We start from the raw sequence: 18,426 nt of genomic DNA on the forward strand, positions 1-18,426 counted from the left end.
GTGCTTCAAGATGTGAGCTCTCAGCTTGCTGTTCAGCCACCACCCGCCGCCTGTCACCTCTGCTCGGCCATCCTGGCCTCTAACTGTCAGGAACCAAACACTCTTTCCTCTGAGTTCCCTTGGTCGTGGTTCTGTGTCAGAGCAACAGAGAGGCGCCTGAAATACAGGCCGGTGCTCAGCTGCTGACCACATGCTAATTCATTCTAAAAAGAGAAAAAAGCCCTTAACAATATCAGCCACATAGACTTCCGTAAGAACTAAATGGGGTACAGTGGGGAGCTCACCAGGTTCGCCATGCAGATGGAGTGTTCCAACCCATAGTCACGTGGACAACCCTGGTTAGACTCGGTGTGTGTCGCGATGGGGGGGGACTCTGTCACTCACACACACACACACACACACACACACACACACACACACACACACCAGACAGGAATGCCCCAAATGACACAAATATGGAACAGGGACTTGGGGTGCTGGACTGACAGGAGTAGGAGGGACATAAGGGGGGAGGGGGAAGAAGTCACAATGTGTATTTATATACAAGTATGAATCTGCCAAAGAACAAATTTATCAGATAGGATAACCCATGGGGAGGAAGTAGTTGTAACAATTCAACAAATATTAACTTAAAAAAGTAATAACCAATCTTCTTTATTTTGCTTAGGGCATTTCATGGTTAACAACTAAAATGCAAAGGATAAAAGAAAAAAAATACAAAAAGGGTGACCATCACATAGGCAGAAAACATAATCACCAGCAGCCGACAGAGGGGCTTCCCAAACTTCCTTCCTGCACGTGTGCCCTGTCCTGTGTGTGCCCCCACCACCTGCTGCCCTGCCTCGAAAGCCACAAGGAAGAAAAGTGGGGGACAACCTGCTCGTGAGCACGGGGCTCCTGGAGGAAGGGTCGGCCTCATCTGATGGCTCACTGAACCCGATACCTCACAGAGCTATGGGCCTTAATTCTGACCCCATCCTGTAGTTAATTTTCAAACCACTAAGAGGGTCTTATGTTTTAAAAGCATTGTACTTTGAATAATTTATCAATGCAGACACAAGGTCCTGTGTCTACACAGGAGTGTTCTGGGACTATTTCTGGCCAGAGTCTAGCAGGCTTTGTGGGTATTGGTGACAACCCCAGAGGGCCTTGGACGTGTCTACACGTGTGTAGTGGGTACATGTTTCCCGAAGGCTGCAGGAGCTTGTCACCTTCAGCTATGCTCAGTCTCTGTTCTCAGGCCGGGGTAACATGAGCAACGGCTCCCTGGGCCTGACTCCATGGCCTCTGCTGACCGCATGAGCTGAAAGTGGAAGCACTGGCTGTTCTCGCTTTCGGAACTCAGCAACACCTCCGGGGCTATAAACGGAAGCAGTCCAGGCAGGCCCAGGGAGCCAGGCTCACTCTTTCTCAGTAGCACTGAACACAGCTAAACGGTGACAACACAAAATGCTTCCCACGGGTGGGCTGTGTCTGGGACAGTGAGACAGGAATGGCCAAAGGGCCTTTGCTTCTGGAGATGGTGTGCCCACATCACACACACAATCCCCCTGCCTCATACCCTGTTGGCAACACACTGATGCTGTGATTCGTTTCATTTGGAAAGTCTTAATAGTGTTCCTATTCATACTAAGTAAGACTAATTCAGCTTTCCTGGCGGTTAGCGGGAACCTCTGCAGGCAGTCTACGGCAGGATACTGGTAGAATCTATCCTGCTGGATGAAGACAGACAAATAGAGGAAAAGGGAAAGGCAAAGTGGCTCCGTGCATCGGCACAAGGGACAAGTCTGAGCCATGCCATGAGAAAAGCTGGGAGTGGGGCGGGGCTGGAGAGACGGCTCAGTGGCTAAGAGCGCTTCGCAGCACGTTTGCTGCTTCATCTCACGGGTGGACACCTGGATCCCACGAGACTTCCAGCCCCACACTCCAGCATCCCCAAGGCGCCAGTTTTCAACACTACCTATCACTGGGATGCTTTCTCATCGTGATGTGTATTCCCCACACCCCGGCCTCTGTGGCCTTCTGCAAGTGTTTGGACGTATGGTGTTTGTTCCTGCTGTGGGCACTGTCAAATTCACCTACCTAGAGCAGCAAGGAAGATGCAGTCTTTATTTTAAAATCCCCCATACCGTGTGTGTGCGTGCGTGTGTGTGTATGTGTGAAGCTATCCAGAGAAGCCGGAAGAGGGTATCAGATCTCCTGGAACTGGAGTTACAGATGGTTGTGAGCTACCCAATTTTGTGTGCTGGGAACTGAATTCAGATCCTGTCAGGCACTCTTAACAGAATTCAGAATGGCTTCACAAAAGAGACCCCTAAAACTGACTCGGGTTATAACAGATGGGGCGGGGGATTGACACTGACCGGGGCAAAGGCCACTTTCCTTCGTGGTCAGTCACAAAGAAACCAGGCCAAAGGAAGAGCATGGCCTTCTCCTTCATCTTGTAGGCAGAGATAGAAGAGAGGAGCGTTAAACATCTAAGCGCTGAAGAGATACGGACAAATAAACATTATGGAAAATATTTGGCCAATAGAAACTAGTTCACTTTTCCTCTTTACACTACAGTGAAAAATGTCCAGTTGACAGCTACTAACCTTGTGAGTTCCTCTTGGAGTTGTGTGTGGTCAGGTGGGAAGAATTTCACAACAAACTTAAGAACAACATGCTTTGGCCCTGAAAAGAACAAAAAAAAAATCATTAAGGAGTGTAGTCATGACCGTTTCCCAGATCACTTTCCGAAGCTCATCACTGCCCCTCCCAGGTTCCCAGAGTCTAGCCATAGCTGCTAACACACATCTTCAGGTAAGAGGAATTCAGCTTTCTAAGACAGGACTCTGACGAGAACTCTACACACAGTCGGCGGTTCCACTGATCCCTCTGGAGCTGAGTTACACTGGGTTTTTTAATCAGCCAGCTGTATTTCACCAGATACTTTTGGTTTGTTGCTTGTTTTAAACAGGATCTTAGTATGTGGCTTCAGCAGGCTTCATGCTCACGGACAGCTGCCTGCTCTGCGTCCTGAAGGCTGGGATTAAAGGCAAATGCCATCACACTTCGCAGACCAGCTACCTCTTTTCGTGAGCAGCCTCAAACCGTCTGAAGGGGAGACAATGAAAATGTAAAACACAGTTGAGGGTATGCAGCTGTCTACAAAGCCTGGCTGCTACCAGTTTGTCCAGCGTGCTGCAAGCTTCTGAGCCCGAGGAGGAAATAAAAAAGGTGTGGGCTCTGTCTACGTCAGCCGGTCAAGGGCTTTACTGTCTCGTGCCTATTTCCAAGGAGTTGGGACAAAATCAGGAAGTAGCTGGGGATTGCAGGAAGAAAGTGACGGAGAACTTCGGGATTAAAGCATTGGGCGTTGCACGCAAGGAGTGCACAGATATAGGAACACACTCTGTACACACTTTTTATTTAAGTCAAAACATAAAAAACCGACGCTAAGGATCTTGAAATATTCCCCACTTAACTCTAAAAATGAGGGGAATGGCGGCACAAGCTGCAAGTCTCTGGTCAGTTAGGGGACAGGGCGAGGGAGGGAGGACGTCTACCCTTTCATGTCGGTCAGTCACCGACTGAGCACAAAACAACCACAGCCGGACAAGTCAGACAGAGGTCATGGCCATTTCCACACTCACGGGGCCATTCAGGTCCAAAGGAGCCCAAAGCTGGGAAAATCTTTGTGTCAATGCCAAGTGATGGTTTTGTCACACAGAACCAGGATCCAGTTATGACCTCACAACTGCGGATGCTGTGCCACAAGGGGGCGCCTCAAGCATCACTACAAAGATAGGGGACATCTGGGGCCTGCCAGCCGTGGGGGCTGCTCTCGGTAGTGTGTCCCCCCAGCTCCGCTGGCTATATCACAGAAACATGAGGGAACACAGCCTCTCATTACTTAGCGTGAGTCACTGCTTACTTTAAATACCTGGAGAAGAGCATCAATTCCAACTGCAGGAGCCCCCCCCCCAACACCACTGCAGTCTTCACCTCCACAGCAATGCCTAGGAGTGGCCCGGAGGGGTTTCCTAATCAGAGAAAGCGAATTAGGGCGTGGGGTGAGCTTCAGGTGCAGCTAAAGCCTGCAGCTCCGGTCTCACTGACTTGATCTGGGCCATTTGGGCCGACTTTAAGAACACAGCTTATCTCAAAACAGTGAGAACGATAAGTCGGAGCTCAGGGTCAGGAGACCTAGAGGGGAAAACAAGCTTCCTCTCCCCCAGTGTTTTCAGGGCCCTATTGATCTCTTCACACATGCAGGCTGCACTCACATAGAGCTCTGCTTACCGATCAGACACACACGCACATGCCCCACTAACACACACCCTCACACATCACACACACACTCACATACCACGCATACACACAAACCACTCACACACACCACACACTTCACACAGTCCTCACACCACACATACCACACACTCTCCACACACAGCACCACACTCTATACACACACCCTCACACGCATACCACCCCCAACACACACTACACACACAAACCACACACACTTCACACAGTCCACACATTCTGTATACACACATACACATACCACTAACACACATTCTCACATACCACACACATACACCCTCACACACCACACGCACACCACACACTCCACTAATATACACCCTTACATGCCACACACACCACACAAACACACACCCTCACACATACACACACACCACTAACACATACCCTCACACACCACACACAAACCACTCACACACACATACAAACCACTCATACATACCACTTACACACAGCACACACACTCCACACACAGCACACATATCACACACACTCCACACACACCCTCGCACACATACCACCCCCACACTTACACACCACACCCCCACACACACACATATCCCCACACACACAATTAAGCACTTTCTCCTCAGCCAAAACCAGCATTCTGATTTCATAGGCTTTGCAGAGGGAGATTAGAAACCCTCAAATCTATCTTATGAATACACGGCTCCACCCTTCCCCGGGGAACACGACAGTAACGAAAATCAGCATAGAGCGGACAAGCTCAATTATTCCGAGGTTTAATAGCAAGCATTAGTCACGAATCAAGTTTATTACGGAGTACGATGTATGAAAACGGCAGACCTCCCATACTTCAGCACGTGTGGGTTAGCGGGTGATGACAGGCTGTCACAAGAGAAAGGCGAATCTGCATCTCTAGTGTTTCATGTCACAGGCAGACACCCCCGTGGGAGTCACCTGGCCTTACGTCTGCCACAGCGGTGAGCATGAAGGATATACTTACTTCGGATCTGTTTTGCAATGGGCTTCAGGAGGTCCAGCCACACCTAAGGAGAGGAAGAGCAAAAGGAGGCTTCAGTGGGAGGGCGAAGATCCTGAGACCACGCTGAGCTACTGAAATGAAGACACGCTCGAGAATCTCAGGATGTGAGCGCTGTTTCTCCCTCTAGGACATTTTACACTGCTACTTCCTTCAAAATGTTTATATTTTATCACCTTCTGTGAATGGGCATGCTGCCTGCACAGATGTCTGTGCACCACATACACGCAGAGCTCTTAGAAGTCAGTAGGGGGCGTCGGATGCCCTAGAACTGGAGTTACAGATGGCTGTGAGCCATCATGTGTCTGCTGGATACTGAACCCAGGTCCTCAGGAAGAGGACGGTCATTCCAGTCTCTGCTAGCTTCTTTTGTATGATCCGCAGAATCTATGCCTGAATCTGACAATTAAAACCGTTTTGAGGGGATGGGGAGTGGCAGAGGTTAAGAGCACTGACTGTTCTTCTGTAGGACTTAGGGTCAACAACACCCACATGGCAGTTCACAACAGCTCTAGGGGACCCGACGCCCTCTACTGGTCTCTGTGTGTAATACAAGGATGTGGTACACTAATGGGACCCGACGCCCTCTACTGGTCTCTGTGTGTAATACAAGGATGTGGTACACTAATACATGTAGGCAAAACACATATAGAACACACACACACACAAAACACTTACATAGAACATATTTATAAAAACACCCTTCTCTAAGTTCAGGTGAATAGCTAACAGGGATAGACAGTGCCTTCCACAGCAGCCCGCTTAGCAGATAGGAGGCTCAAGGCAGTGCAAAAAAGTTAAAACACTAAAAATTAAGAAAGTTTTGGGGCTGCTGAGATGGCTCAGCAGCTAAGAGCTCAGAGGACCCAAGTACAGTGCCCGGCACCCATGTCAGGCAGCTCACGGCCATCTGCAGCTCCAGGGGCTCTGATACTCTGAGCCTCTATGGGCATCTCCACTCCTGTGCACATACCAACATGTAGACACACACCTACACAAACGGAAAAGCCTAATAAAAATAAAGATTTCAGAAAACGAAGACATTTCCTACTCTTATTTGTGCCTTTTCATATTTCCCATTGAGAAAATATTAGCGAATGAGTGATAATGAATGCCCCGTGTTCCTAGCCGAGTCTAACGGGCGCACTTCTTTGAGAAATGAAATCCATACGTGGTTACGTATACACAGAATAGGAAATCCTTGAGGGACAAGAGAGGGGAGTAAGAACTTAGAGACTATCATACCTCGCATGTTCCCGAAACCTCGCCAAACAAGTCAATGGGATTCCTGATATCCAGGAGAGAAACCCGAGCCGTGTGTGGTGCAGAATGTGTCCCAGGTGCCCCATCCAGAGCTCAGAGGCAGACTGAGCTGGGTTCGCCCACCCCCAAGTCCTAGCCCTCTTCCGCCCACATGCCCGCTCCCTGTGTAAAGTTCAAATCAGAAAAAACAGCTGGCTGCGTTAATAAAACATAAGTTAAGCACACAAGTTCGTTTTATGGATTCTTTTTTAAAAAACTCTCCTTGAACTGACAGGGATTCTCTTTGCATATCGAATAAAAACAAGGTTAACATCCTCATGGTGAGAGCAAAGGTTAGAGAAGGGAGCCGCGTGGAGAAAGCCATGTCAAGAATGACAGATATTTGCAAAAAGAAAATTTCAAAGGCAAAGAAGCAAATGCTGACATTAGGGAATGATTTGTGTTAGAAATGCAAACCGAAACAATGAAATGCTGCCTCAGACAGCTAGATGCCCATGCGTGTATATGTGTCTGTATACGCGGTGGTCACGGAGGACAGCCAGGGCACAGGGGCATCCCCTTACTCTTACGGCCAGGTTTCTGCTATGAGCATCTGGCTAGTCACTGCTGTCATTCCTAGTCCCAGGAAAGGACCAGGGTTTGAAGGACCAAGAGATGCTCCTAGATCAGCCAAGAAGGGGTGGGGAATGGGAGGGTGGGTGTGTCTGGAGCTCAGGAGAGGCTGACAAGTAATTTCTCATTTGGGATGTGTTCTGTGTTGACTCTACACCTGTTGAGCCGTGACAGAGACACCACACACACGGGTGAACACCTTTGAGACCTGTCTTAAGCCACCTGGGCTGCTGTAACAAAATGCCACAGGAACTGATATCTCATAATCCTAGAGTCTGGAAGTCCCAGAGAAGGCCCAGGTCCTGGTTCAAGGCATCTTTCAGTTGCACGCTCACATGGAAGAAAGGATGAAACAGTCCAGCGTCCTTGGTCCTCCCTCACGCTCCATCCCTTTCTGAGGTAGGATACTGCCTTGGTCCTCCCTCACGCTCCATCCCTTGCTGAAGTAGGAAATTGCCTTGGTCCTCCCTCGCACTCCATCCCTTTCTGAGGTAGAATATTACCATGGTCCTCCCTCATGCTCCATCCTTTTCTGAGGTAGGATACTGCCTTGGTCCTCCCTCACGTTCCATCGTTCTGAGGTGGGATATTACCGTGGTCCTCCCTCACGCTCCATCCCTTTCTGAGGTATTTTTTTTTTTCTGAGATATTTCCTTGTAGCTTTGTCAGGCCTGGAACTCGATCTGCTGACCAGGCTGGTCTTGAGCTTAGAGATCTATCCAGCCTCTGCCTTCTGAGTGCTAGGATTAAAGGCATGAATCACTAACACCAGACTCCTCTAACCTCTTTTAAATGGACCCTACACCATCCACAAGGGGCTCTGCCTGTGTGATCCAATCACCTTGCAAATGCCCTGGCTCCTAACACCGTCGACTTGTGGCTTAGGCTTGTGACACACGAATCCTGCAGACATGTAAACACTCATGGGATAGTCAGGGGTAGCAGGTCTTGTGTGCCAGGGAATGGCAGTATGTTCAGAAGGATGAACATGCAGCTATCAAGCCAGAGGAGTTTGCCAGTACACGTGGGAAACTCTCAGTTCAGCAGTGGCCTGGAAGTTCAGTGGGCAGTGAAGGGGTGTGAGCATTCCCGAGTGTCTCTGCTGAGAGGGAAGAGAACGGAGGCAAGGGTGACCTGCAGTTTGTAACTCAGAAAACACTCAGGTAAGACTTGCTCGGATGAGGGGTCGAACATACAGACAAGATGAGTTGGGAGACCCGGGTGTGAAGAGAGGACGCCCAAGGCACTGGCACGGACCAGAAAGAATGTTTTCCATTCTGTGAGAGAGGGAAACACATCTAAGGCAGACCCAGGGAGGTGACATTGCTAATCTATGTGTCACTCAGAGGACCCAAGGCTCATGGGTGAATGTTCCCAACAACCACAGTGTGAGAGAGAGGGCTATTTCTGGGACCCTTCTGTGAACCCTGTGACCCTCAGTCTCTGCAGCTCCACGGAGGACCCATCACCAAGAGCTCTCTTGCTGCTGACGCTCAGAGAACACGCCCACCAGACTTCTGCAAAGGGCAGAGCTACCACGTGCTGGCAACAGAGTCTCCAATTTTATGAATTGTTTTTAAACATCCCTCCCTCTGTTTTTGGCATTTCTCTGGAAGCATCAAATTCACATGGTGGTTTGAGCCAAACCGAGCATGTGGCTTTATAGCATACAGGTCTGTGAACATGAGCTCCGTGTGAGTTAAGCGGGCTTGAGCTGAGGAGCCCTGTGGTGACGGCACCCTAAGGCATTAATCATACCCCAGGTGAGCTGAGCCAGGGGAGAGGTGCCCAGCCAGCCTCGCAAGCAACAGCTGAGGGAGATGGGCTCGCCTACTGTCTTAGGGTTTCTACTGCTGCGAAGAGACACCATGGCAACAGCGTCTTTTATAAAGGAAAACATTTAATCCGGCTGACTTACAGTTCAGAGGTTTGGTCTATTATTGCCATGGCGGGAAGCATGGTGGCATGCAGGTGTTTACGGTGCTAGAGAAGGAGCTGAGAGTTCTACATCTCGATCCCCAGGCAGCAGGAGAGACTGAGACACTGAGCCTAGCTTTAACATCTGAAACCTCAAATCCCGCCCCCAGTGACACGTCTTCCAACAAGGCCACACCTCCTAATAGTGCTACTTCCTATGAGCCTGTGGGGCCATTTTCTTTCAAACCATCACACCTGTGATGCAGGACCTGCGCCTCAGTGATTGAATGAGTGTGGAACAGTTGGATGTTCTGGGCACTCTCCACCGAAGCAAAGCAACCTGGACTCAGTCCCGGACAGGTCCCAGGAGCCCACACAGAGCGGAGCCAACTGCGCTGCCGGTGGGTCTCTGGAGGTGGACGACTGGAATTCTCTGAGCTCTCTGAAATTAGTCCTGCTGTCTCCTGGGCATGTGGCTCCAACGGGCCTGTGGGGCTCAAGGAGGAACTTACGGAGCTGAACATCTTTGCTGGTTGAGATCTGAGGCCCTGCTGCTTTAGTTTATCCAGGCTGTGGTAAGAACTCCAACCACTCCTGATGCCCATAAAGACAGTGCCAGGATGGTGATGCACCTCCCCTCTCCTCCCCTCCCCCACCTCCCCTGCCCTCTCTCTCCCCCCACTTGACACTTGAGTGTGAAATCACTTCCTACCACAGTCTATGCATTCAGTGCACACTCTCCAAAGTGGGAAAGGAACCTTAGAGACAAAACAGATTTGGATAGAGACTGAGAACTGACTGAAATACAGGCAAGCAGGGAAGATGGGCTGGGAAGCCATGTTGAACTGACCTGCAGAAACACACTCTTAGCTGCATCTGTTTGCTGACATTCCCAGGGTCACTGCATGGGAGTGCCATTTGGAGATGTGACCTTTAAAAAGGTGGCTGGGTTAAATTGAGGGCATTAGTGTAGACCCTAATCCTGTCTGTCTCTATGCCCTTCTAAGAAGAGACCCTGTGAGCACAGAAGGTCACAGTGGGGTGGCAGCCTCTAGCAAAAACAAGCAGAGCTGTGTGGAAGGAGATTCTGTTATTTAAAATCCCAGATCCCTGACCAGGTGTGTGTGTGTGTGTGTGTGTGTGTGTGTGTTCAAATGCCTGTCCTGACTGGAGCATAAAAGGCTTCCTTCGAATGTTAATGACTCAATATAAGTTCATCTCTCTTCTTGGTTTGTCATCCTGTATTGTGAGCATATGTATGTGGATACACACACACATACACACACACTCGAGGGGCACGTGTGTGACTGTGCACATGGAGATCAGAGGCCAACATCACATGTCTTTTGGATATTATGGCTAACTAATTTAATGTGTCAGGGAGCGTCAGCAATGAGACAGGCCTGCCATCTCAGCAAATTCTGAAGTATAAAATATTGGCTTGCACAAAAAAAAAAAAAAAAATTGGCTTGCAGAAAGCCTGACCGCTGGGGCCTGCCCTGTCCCTCTGACCACCTGTTGGCACGGACAGCGCCAGATGCTGTGGCGACAGAGCCACACACCCTCACCTCCTCCGGCTCACCTGTTCTGGGTGCCCTTCACCCTGCCGTACTGTTAACCCATACACCTGGCATGTTCTTCACAGGGGCCCCCAGCTCACCTCAGATCCAGCCCTCGGGGAAGAAGCAAGGTGAGGGACGGTGAGTATTCATAAATAAAGGACATCCAGCAAGGGACACCTGCCATGCCAAATGACTGCAGTTTCTGACACAAAAACCATCAAAAGCACACTTGCCACGGGCAATTCTTTTCTCCCGGCTACAAGGGACACAGAAAACAAATGGCAAATGTCAGGTTTTTCCCATGAGTACCCACACTGGCTTTTAAGAAATCAGATCGTTCCATCAGATCCAGAAATTATGTCACTCAAGACTGGCAGGCTAGCCTTAGAGGCGTCTTAGTTACAATTCAAGGACAGACTCCAAGAAAGAGCTGAGGGTCTTCTAGGTGGCAGGTGCTCACCCACTGCCGGAGGAAAGGATGTTACCCACCCAGCTGTCTGGGTTGGGTGGAGCGGCATCCTTGATGCAAGGAGGTCTGGGGACAGGCAGCAAAGGTAACACACAGGACATGGGGCTTGGGCTGAGCAGACCGGAGGCGGATCAGCTACCGGCTTTATTGTGAGGGGCTGGGTAAGAGTGTCTCTGAATTTGTCTGCTGTGATGTATGGATGGGAGGGCACCCACCCGGAGGAATAAAACCAAGCAGAGATTGGTAACTGGGGTGTGCATGCATCAAATTTGGGCCGTGGCATGGTACAGTTCCAGAGCAAATGGGCTGTTTCAAGTAGGGGTGAAAAACTTCAATGAAGAATTATATTTTATGATATGTAAAAGCCACAGGACATCCAAACTTTCGTGGCCACAAACAAGGTGGGTTTTCCCCATGTATGTGCTAGTGCAGGTACACATGTGACAGCCAGAGAGAGACCTCAGGTATCATTCCTCAGCCGACAGTCTACCTTACTTTTGACACCAAGCCTCTCACTGGCCTAGAACTCAGCCGTCAGGAGAGGCAGGCTGGCCAACAAGCCCTGGGGGTCCTGGCCATCTTGCCTCTACACCGGATGGTCACCTGGGACATGGCACACCCTTTTGCTCACAGAGTCTGTGGCTGTTTCTGTGTGGCCAGGGCAGAGGGGGGTCCATCAAGGCCTTTCTCCCATCAGACCAGTCAAGTTCTGCTGAGCCCTCCTGGTTACCAGGCCTCCACTTCAGGCTTCTGTGTCCAAGGTTATCAAAAACTACCTTTGATCAGCCTCAGACCCAAAGTACAAGGTCTTGATGCTTAGATCAATAGCACTCCAGTCAAAGACCCAACCTATTTTTTTAAAGGCTGATAAAAAAAGACTTCTCTGCTCTACAGAGAAATCCTTCAGGAACAGAAACTGCCTGGACCAGAAGGCAAAAGGAAGCACACTCACTATGGCCACAGCAATGACCTCTGCTGAGAAACTCCAGGGCAAGAGCCCAACTGACAACTTAATAATCACCACTTTCTTGTTGACGGCCTCAAGAAACATGTCTTATACTACAGAAAGCCTTCATTTTCCTTCCTAGGAAAAACGAGTTCTGTGGTAGAATGTCTTCTTAGCATGGGCTTGGCCCTGGGTTTGATGTGAGGGAGAAGGAAGGGAGGAAGGTACTTGGCTTGAGTATTTAAAACAATGAGAAGAGAGGCAACAGGAATTCAAGCTGCCCGAATCTGACACCCAGGGTCAAAAGGCATAACCCTAACCCTAGTCTGGCAGGGACCCCAAGGAACAGCTGAGAGTTCCCCATGTATCCTACACAGAAAACTACGCAAAGCTAACTGAGGCAGTCCCAGGATTAGGCAGCTGTGAACGGCCTTCTTTTGAGGGCTGTGGACCCCCAGACCTTGAATTTCCTGTAAACAGTTTGTTATGCTTACAGCATCCAGGTAAAGATATGGAGGCACAGCCAGGACCCCACTAGGACACAAGTGTTCTGAAGAGATGGAGACACAGTCAGGACCCCACTAGGACACCAGTGTTCTGAAGAGATGGAGGCACAGCCAGGACCCCACTAGGACACTGTTGCTCACTTACAAGGTCCCCTTCAATGCTGCCGATCAATTTCATGAGAACAACTCGTTTTTACCTTTCTATGAAATCAGCTCCTAGGCGGACACTGCCAAGGACAGAACACAGACGCAGGACAGAACCATGACAGAATTCCAGTCCATCTCCAGCTTCCTACCTGTGTCTCTGCAGAACTTCCACAACCTGAGCTCTGATGCCAAAACTAAAGAGACGCTGAGGATAAATCTGAGATGGAACGGGGCATGGTGTACTACTCCTCAGAGCAGGAACGTGCAAACAGCTGCTTCGGTCTGTCTCACGCTGTTTAGAATGGGTCCTGTCCGCCACTGCAGCAGAACGCTGTGGCACACGGTAAGTGCGCATATACTGTTATACACTGTAGTGTCTGAATGGGTGGAGAGTCTGGGAATCGAACCCACAGTCTGTGTGTTTGCTACCGCTGAGTTATACCCTCAAGTCTCATGGTTGGCCCCTCTTTCAGCCATCACTGATACTTTTTGTTCTGCTTTTGTAGGTGTGCATATTTTTAAGGACGATCGTGAATCATAACAATCAAGCCACATTACCCCTTAAAGGAGTCCGTAAGCCTAGTATAGAGACGCTCCTATGGCTACACAGAAAGGCACTGAGTCGGAAGGGTGTGTCTGGAGCCCGGTCTGCCATTAGCGAACTGACAGCCCATGCGTGGAGCCGCTTGTAGACTCTCAAGCCAGCGCCAACTTCAGCCGCAAAAGGTAACTCTGGTAGACAATTCTTGTATACTCCTGGGGACAGGAGAGCCATTAGGAGCATGCAGCATTTGGGCTTAGCAGGTTTGTTAGGAGTAACAAGCTAGCTGACTTTGGGAGTTTGGAGAGCCGTTATTTTAACATAAAATGAGCTTATGAAACAAGGCTGCAGCCAATGGCAATGCTCCGACCTGCCTACATGGTAATCGCTTGTTTCTGGACTCTCATCCGAAGCTGTGCACCTCTAATGAACGGAAACTTGGCCTCTCACCATCTGACACCTTAACTCATGTTTCTTCTGTATTCACGACTCAGTGAAGACACAAAACTGTCAGGGAAATGGGGACTTACGAGTTGGCAGGTCTGGAGCTACTTGCCACATCAAAGAAAAGATCAGGCCAGGGAAGCTTACAATTACGGTCCAGACTAAAAAAAAATGACAGCGTGGGCTGGGAATGAAGTTTGCGTAGCCTAGTGTATGAAAATCCTTAGACAAGGTGGGGCTAAAGGCAGGCTGTGTGGCAGTGGCATCAGCAGAGGGACACCACCTGCCTCTCTTTAGGTTCCCGGTTCACGTTCTTGCTGTGGGCAGAGCACAGGACAACAGCCAGGGCCTCCACATTGCCCATATCTTTCCCTGGGACACACTCCTCTCAGGGTTTGAGTTTGCCAGCTCTGGTCACTTCTAGCTACCATCGGCTCTGACTTTGTCCTCTTCCTTCAGCGTCTTCCTTCCTTCTCAGCCTCTTTTCTTACCTCTCTGATCGTATTTCAAAGTTTTGGCTGATTCTTAAAACAATACCAGTTGTCTAGACTCCAAACTTCTACTCCTATGCTCTAAGGAATTCACCATCTAGTCCTGCTTATTGGCCACGCCCATCAGTGTGGGACCACCGATGAGCCCTAGCTCAGGTCTGGTGAGATCTGTCATCTCCCAAACACAGTCCTCTGCTAGGCTTCTCTTCCATTAACAGGCACTGTAACCTCCTTAGACCACAAACTGGGCCACTCTGAGCCCCGCTTCCCTCACTGCTCCAACCATCCCACCGAATCCTAGCGCCTACGCACCACGCTTCAGGTTCCAGGCCACACTAACACAGCAGGTCCCGATGGCTGTCCTGAGCCCAGACTCTCCGACTGCAGTTAGATGCAGTGGCCTTCCGAATCCAGGAACCAAATTGTGCCCCACGCTGCCTCAAATGCACCAGCAGCTGCCCAAGCCAGCAACCTGGCACGGCCCTGGAAATTCATAGTCACAGCCCCTGAGCACTGCAATCACAGGCAGGAGGGACCCACAGGAGCTGGCATCAAACACACAGGTAGGATTTGACAACTGGATATGGCAAAAATGACAATATGAGAATAACTTATTCATAGTTACTGATATTAAATGACAATGCCTTGGATAGAAACGTAGATAAAATACATCTTAAAACGTATTTCTCCCAGTTGATTAGATCTCCTCTGTAAACTACGGAGGAGCTAGAACAATGTGGGGGGAGCGGGAGGGGGCGCTCAGCAGTGAGGAACACTGGCTGCTTTCCCAGGAGACCTGGGTTTGATTCTCAACAGCCACATGGCTGCTCATAACCGGCACTCTAGTACCAGGGGATCCAACGCCCTCTTCTGGCCTCCACAAGCATTGCATCCACATTGTATGCAGATATGCATGCAGGCCAAAAAACCACCCAAATACCTGTGGGCCGTGACCCCTTTGGGAGAGGAAGGCAGGGCAGAGGGAGGCTGTTTCCAGCCTCAGACACTGCTGGCAGAGGCACAAATTACCTTTACATGTAGTTTGGACATTTAATCAAATATATATTTAAAATACAAACTAGTGCTTTCTGGGAGTTTTCCTTCTGCGTGGCCAGGGAGGTAGGGATTCCTCCCCACCCCTGAACAGTGGGCAGGTGGGGACGTTCAGCTGATGTCCCCGGCATCTCCTACCATGATCTTTTTGTGGTCAGGGAACTCCAGGCCGAAGTAGTCGCCCTCCACAAGATTGAGGTGGTTGCACACGGCGTCCAGCAGCACCTTCCCGGGAGCTCGTTGCTGTGGACAGAAAGAACTGGCGTTAGAGACGGCCTCTGCTGTGTGTGGCCAGGCACACAGACCACAACGCTTCCAGTTCCCGCACCAGTGGGGCTCACAAGGGGCACGCAGGACTCGCCACCATCCACCCTGTGAATCCTGGGTGCCACTTCTGTGTCTGTGTTCTTGCTGAGTCTGGACCGAGATAAAGCAATTTCTCCCCACCTCAACCCCAGCCACAGCATCTCTCCTTTTCTAGTAACAAACTGCTTCGGTTTTGAGAAGGAGTGTGCCGCTGTGTGTTATTGTGTGTTGCTGTGTGCTGCTGTGTTGCTCTGTGCCTCTGTGTGATGCTGTGTGTTATTGTGTGTTGCTGTGTGCCGCTGTGTTGCTCTGTGCCTCTGTGTGATGCTGTGTGTTACTGTGTGTTGCTGTGTGCCGCTGTGTGTTGCTGTGTGTTATTGTGTGTTGCTGTCTGTTATTGTGTGTTGCTGTGTACCGCTGTGTGTTGCTGTGTGCCGCTGTGTGTTGCTGTGTGCCGCTGTGTGCATCTGTGTGCTCCTGTGTGCTCCTGTGTGTTGCTGTGTGCATCTATGTGCTCCTGTGTGCCTCTGTGTGATGCTGTGTGCCTCTGTGTGATGCTGTGTGTTACTGTGTGCCGCTGTGTGCTGCTGTGTGCCGCTGTGTGTTGCTGTGTGTTATTGTGTGTTGCTGTGTGCCGCTGTGTTGCTCTGTGCCTCTGTGTGATGCTGTGTGTTACTGTGTGTTGCTGTGTGCCGCTGTGTGTTGCTGTGTGTTATTGTGTGTTGCTGTCTGTTATTGTGTGTTGCTGTGTACCGCTGTGTGTTGCTGTGTGCCGCTGTGTGTTGCTGTGTGCCGCTGTGTGTTGCTGTGTGCCGCTGTGTGTTGCTGTGTGTTGCTGTGTGCCGCTGTGTGCATCTGTGTGCTCCTGTGTGTTGCTGTGTGCATCTATGTGCTCCTGTGTGCCTCTGTGTGATGCTGTGTGCCTCTGTGTGATGCTGTGTGTTACTGTGTGATGCTGTGTGTTACTGTGTGCCGCTGTGTGCTGCTGTGTGTTGCTGTGTGCTGCTGTGTGTTGCTGTGTGCTGCTGTGTGTTGCTGTGTGCTGCTGTGTGCCTCTGTGTGATGCTGTGTGCCTCTGTGTGATGCTGTGTGTTACTGTGTGCCGCTGTGTGTTGCTGTGTGCCGCTGTGTGCTGCTGTGTGTTGCTGTGTGCTGCTGTGTGCTGCTGTGTGTTGCTGTGTGCTGCTGTGTGCCACGGTGTGCTTCTTTGTGCCGCTGTGTGGCCAGCCTGGTCTTGCACACACTGTCCTTCTGCCTTAGCCTCCTGCAAGCTGGGATAGCAGACAAAGAACAGGCCTGGCGTCTGTTTCTGAGAACAGTACTGGGTTTGCTGCATACAGAGCAGGGATCTCAGTTTCCTTACCTGCCACGTGCAATTGTTACACTAGGGCAGGGGAGATGGCTCAGCAGGTAAGAGCTTGCCACCAAGCCTGGCAACCGACCTGAGTTCAGTTCTCAGATCTGTGCGACAGGAGAGAAGGGGGTGAACATGTAGAACACCCCAACTTAGAATCATGCCTCGGTTTCTCTTTGTAACTCCATGGACTCCATGGACCTTGCTGGTAAGATGGATCAAGTCCTACCACACATGCCAAACCTCAGCGGGCAGCTGTGACGAGGTCACTGGTTTCAACACACACACAACAGTTTAGGAGCCGGCTAACTCGAGATGCTGAATGACAGTGCGGGCTGGGAGCTGACAGGACCTTGACGGCATGCCCATTAGCCTGTCCTCACGGGGCCACAGGGGCCAATGAAGATGGCCCAGTGTGGGGCATCACACTTCCATTGCTCTAATAGACGCACGCCCCTTTGTGGCTCCATAGTTGCCGTCACGGCAATCTAGAAGATATCCACAGCTATGTGCAGCAGCACAATGTCCTCTGTGGAAGACGCCAGGTCACGGGTCATGGGCCAGCCATTCCACACGCACAGCTGGCAGGAGTAAGACGCGGCCACCAGAGACCTCCTTCTTCCCTATGACATGCACTCCCACGCACATTTATCCAAAGAGAGAGATGTGAGAGAGGATGGCGGGCTACGGGTCACCAACCCTGCTTTCTGTCACCATGTGCTGTCATCTGCTGTTTCTGTTTCTCACATGCTACGTGCACACGGTCATTCCCAGTCAGGCTGAAGGATGGAGACAGTAATCTGCTTATACCAACCCTTCATTCTAGGTTCACTTCTCACACCAGTATGCAAGAAGACACATGATTAGTTCATGGACAGTCACATCTTCTAGAACCTTCTTCAGTAGCCCCGACAAAGGCCAGAGACTTTTAACAAAAACATTTTAAAAATGGGCCCAGGAGTAAGACATGGAAGAATTACTATATTGTATAGTGTAGAGTTTCACAACCTCCAACACTGTCTGTTTTAAAAAAAAAAAAAAAAAAAAAAAAAAAGGATTCGCCTATTATCTGCCCAGCTGGCGGGTACTCCTATTTCCCCAAGAATTCCTGGAACTAAGGGAATCTGATAACTCAACTAGATTTACAGACTCTGAGAAATGAGACTTCATAGTTCAACATTAGAAATTTAAATACAAGCAGAGAGAAGTCAGTATACAATGGATGTTTATACAGACAAGGGTATTAGACTCATACTCATCATAGAGAGTGGGGAGCTTCCGATGACACTGAGGCCTTCATGAGTCAGTACAGGTGTCCATGGGCACGGCTAACTTCCTGCTCAACCCCAGCCTCACCTCGGCCTTGCGAATGCCACCTGCGTTCTGGCACACAGCAGCAGCAGAAGTGACTGTCTGCCTGCGGGGTGGGTCATACATGCATGACCAGAATCTAGTTAACAGCAGATCTCATTCCGTTTTTAAGATTTACTTATTTATGTATATG

The 18,426-nt window shown here is 50.1% G+C and overlaps 2 protein-coding genes across 2 annotated transcripts in view; one reads left to right on the top strand and one right to left on the bottom strand.

Annotated features, from left to right (window-relative positions):
- The window catches only part of Stk24 (serine/threonine kinase 24), a 266,096-nt gene that overhangs the window by 136,868 nt on the left and 110,802 nt on the right, over positions 1-18,426 (top strand). The gene's annotated exons all lie outside the window — the stretch shown is intronic.
- Positions 1-18,426, bottom strand: part of Farp1 (FERM, ARH/RhoGEF and pleckstrin domain protein 1) — a 216,773-nt gene that overhangs the window by 49,223 nt on the left and 149,124 nt on the right. The window contains exons 3-5 of the mRNA XM_057785936.1: positions 15,401-15,505; positions 5,276-5,318; positions 2,595-2,673 (exon numbers count right to left, since the gene is read on the bottom strand). Of these exons, the coding sequence (XP_057641919.1) occupies positions 2,595-2,673; positions 5,276-5,318; positions 15,401-15,505 (227 nt within the window). The remainder of the gene's footprint in view (positions 1-2,594; positions 2,674-5,275; positions 5,319-15,400; positions 15,506-18,426) is intronic.

Source organism: Chionomys nivalis, chromosome 12 (genome assembly GCF_950005125.1).
Source record: "Chionomys nivalis chromosome 12, mChiNiv1.1, whole genome shotgun sequence".
Classification (NCBI taxonomy): Eukaryota; Metazoa; Chordata; class Mammalia; order Rodentia; family Cricetidae; genus Chionomys; species Chionomys nivalis.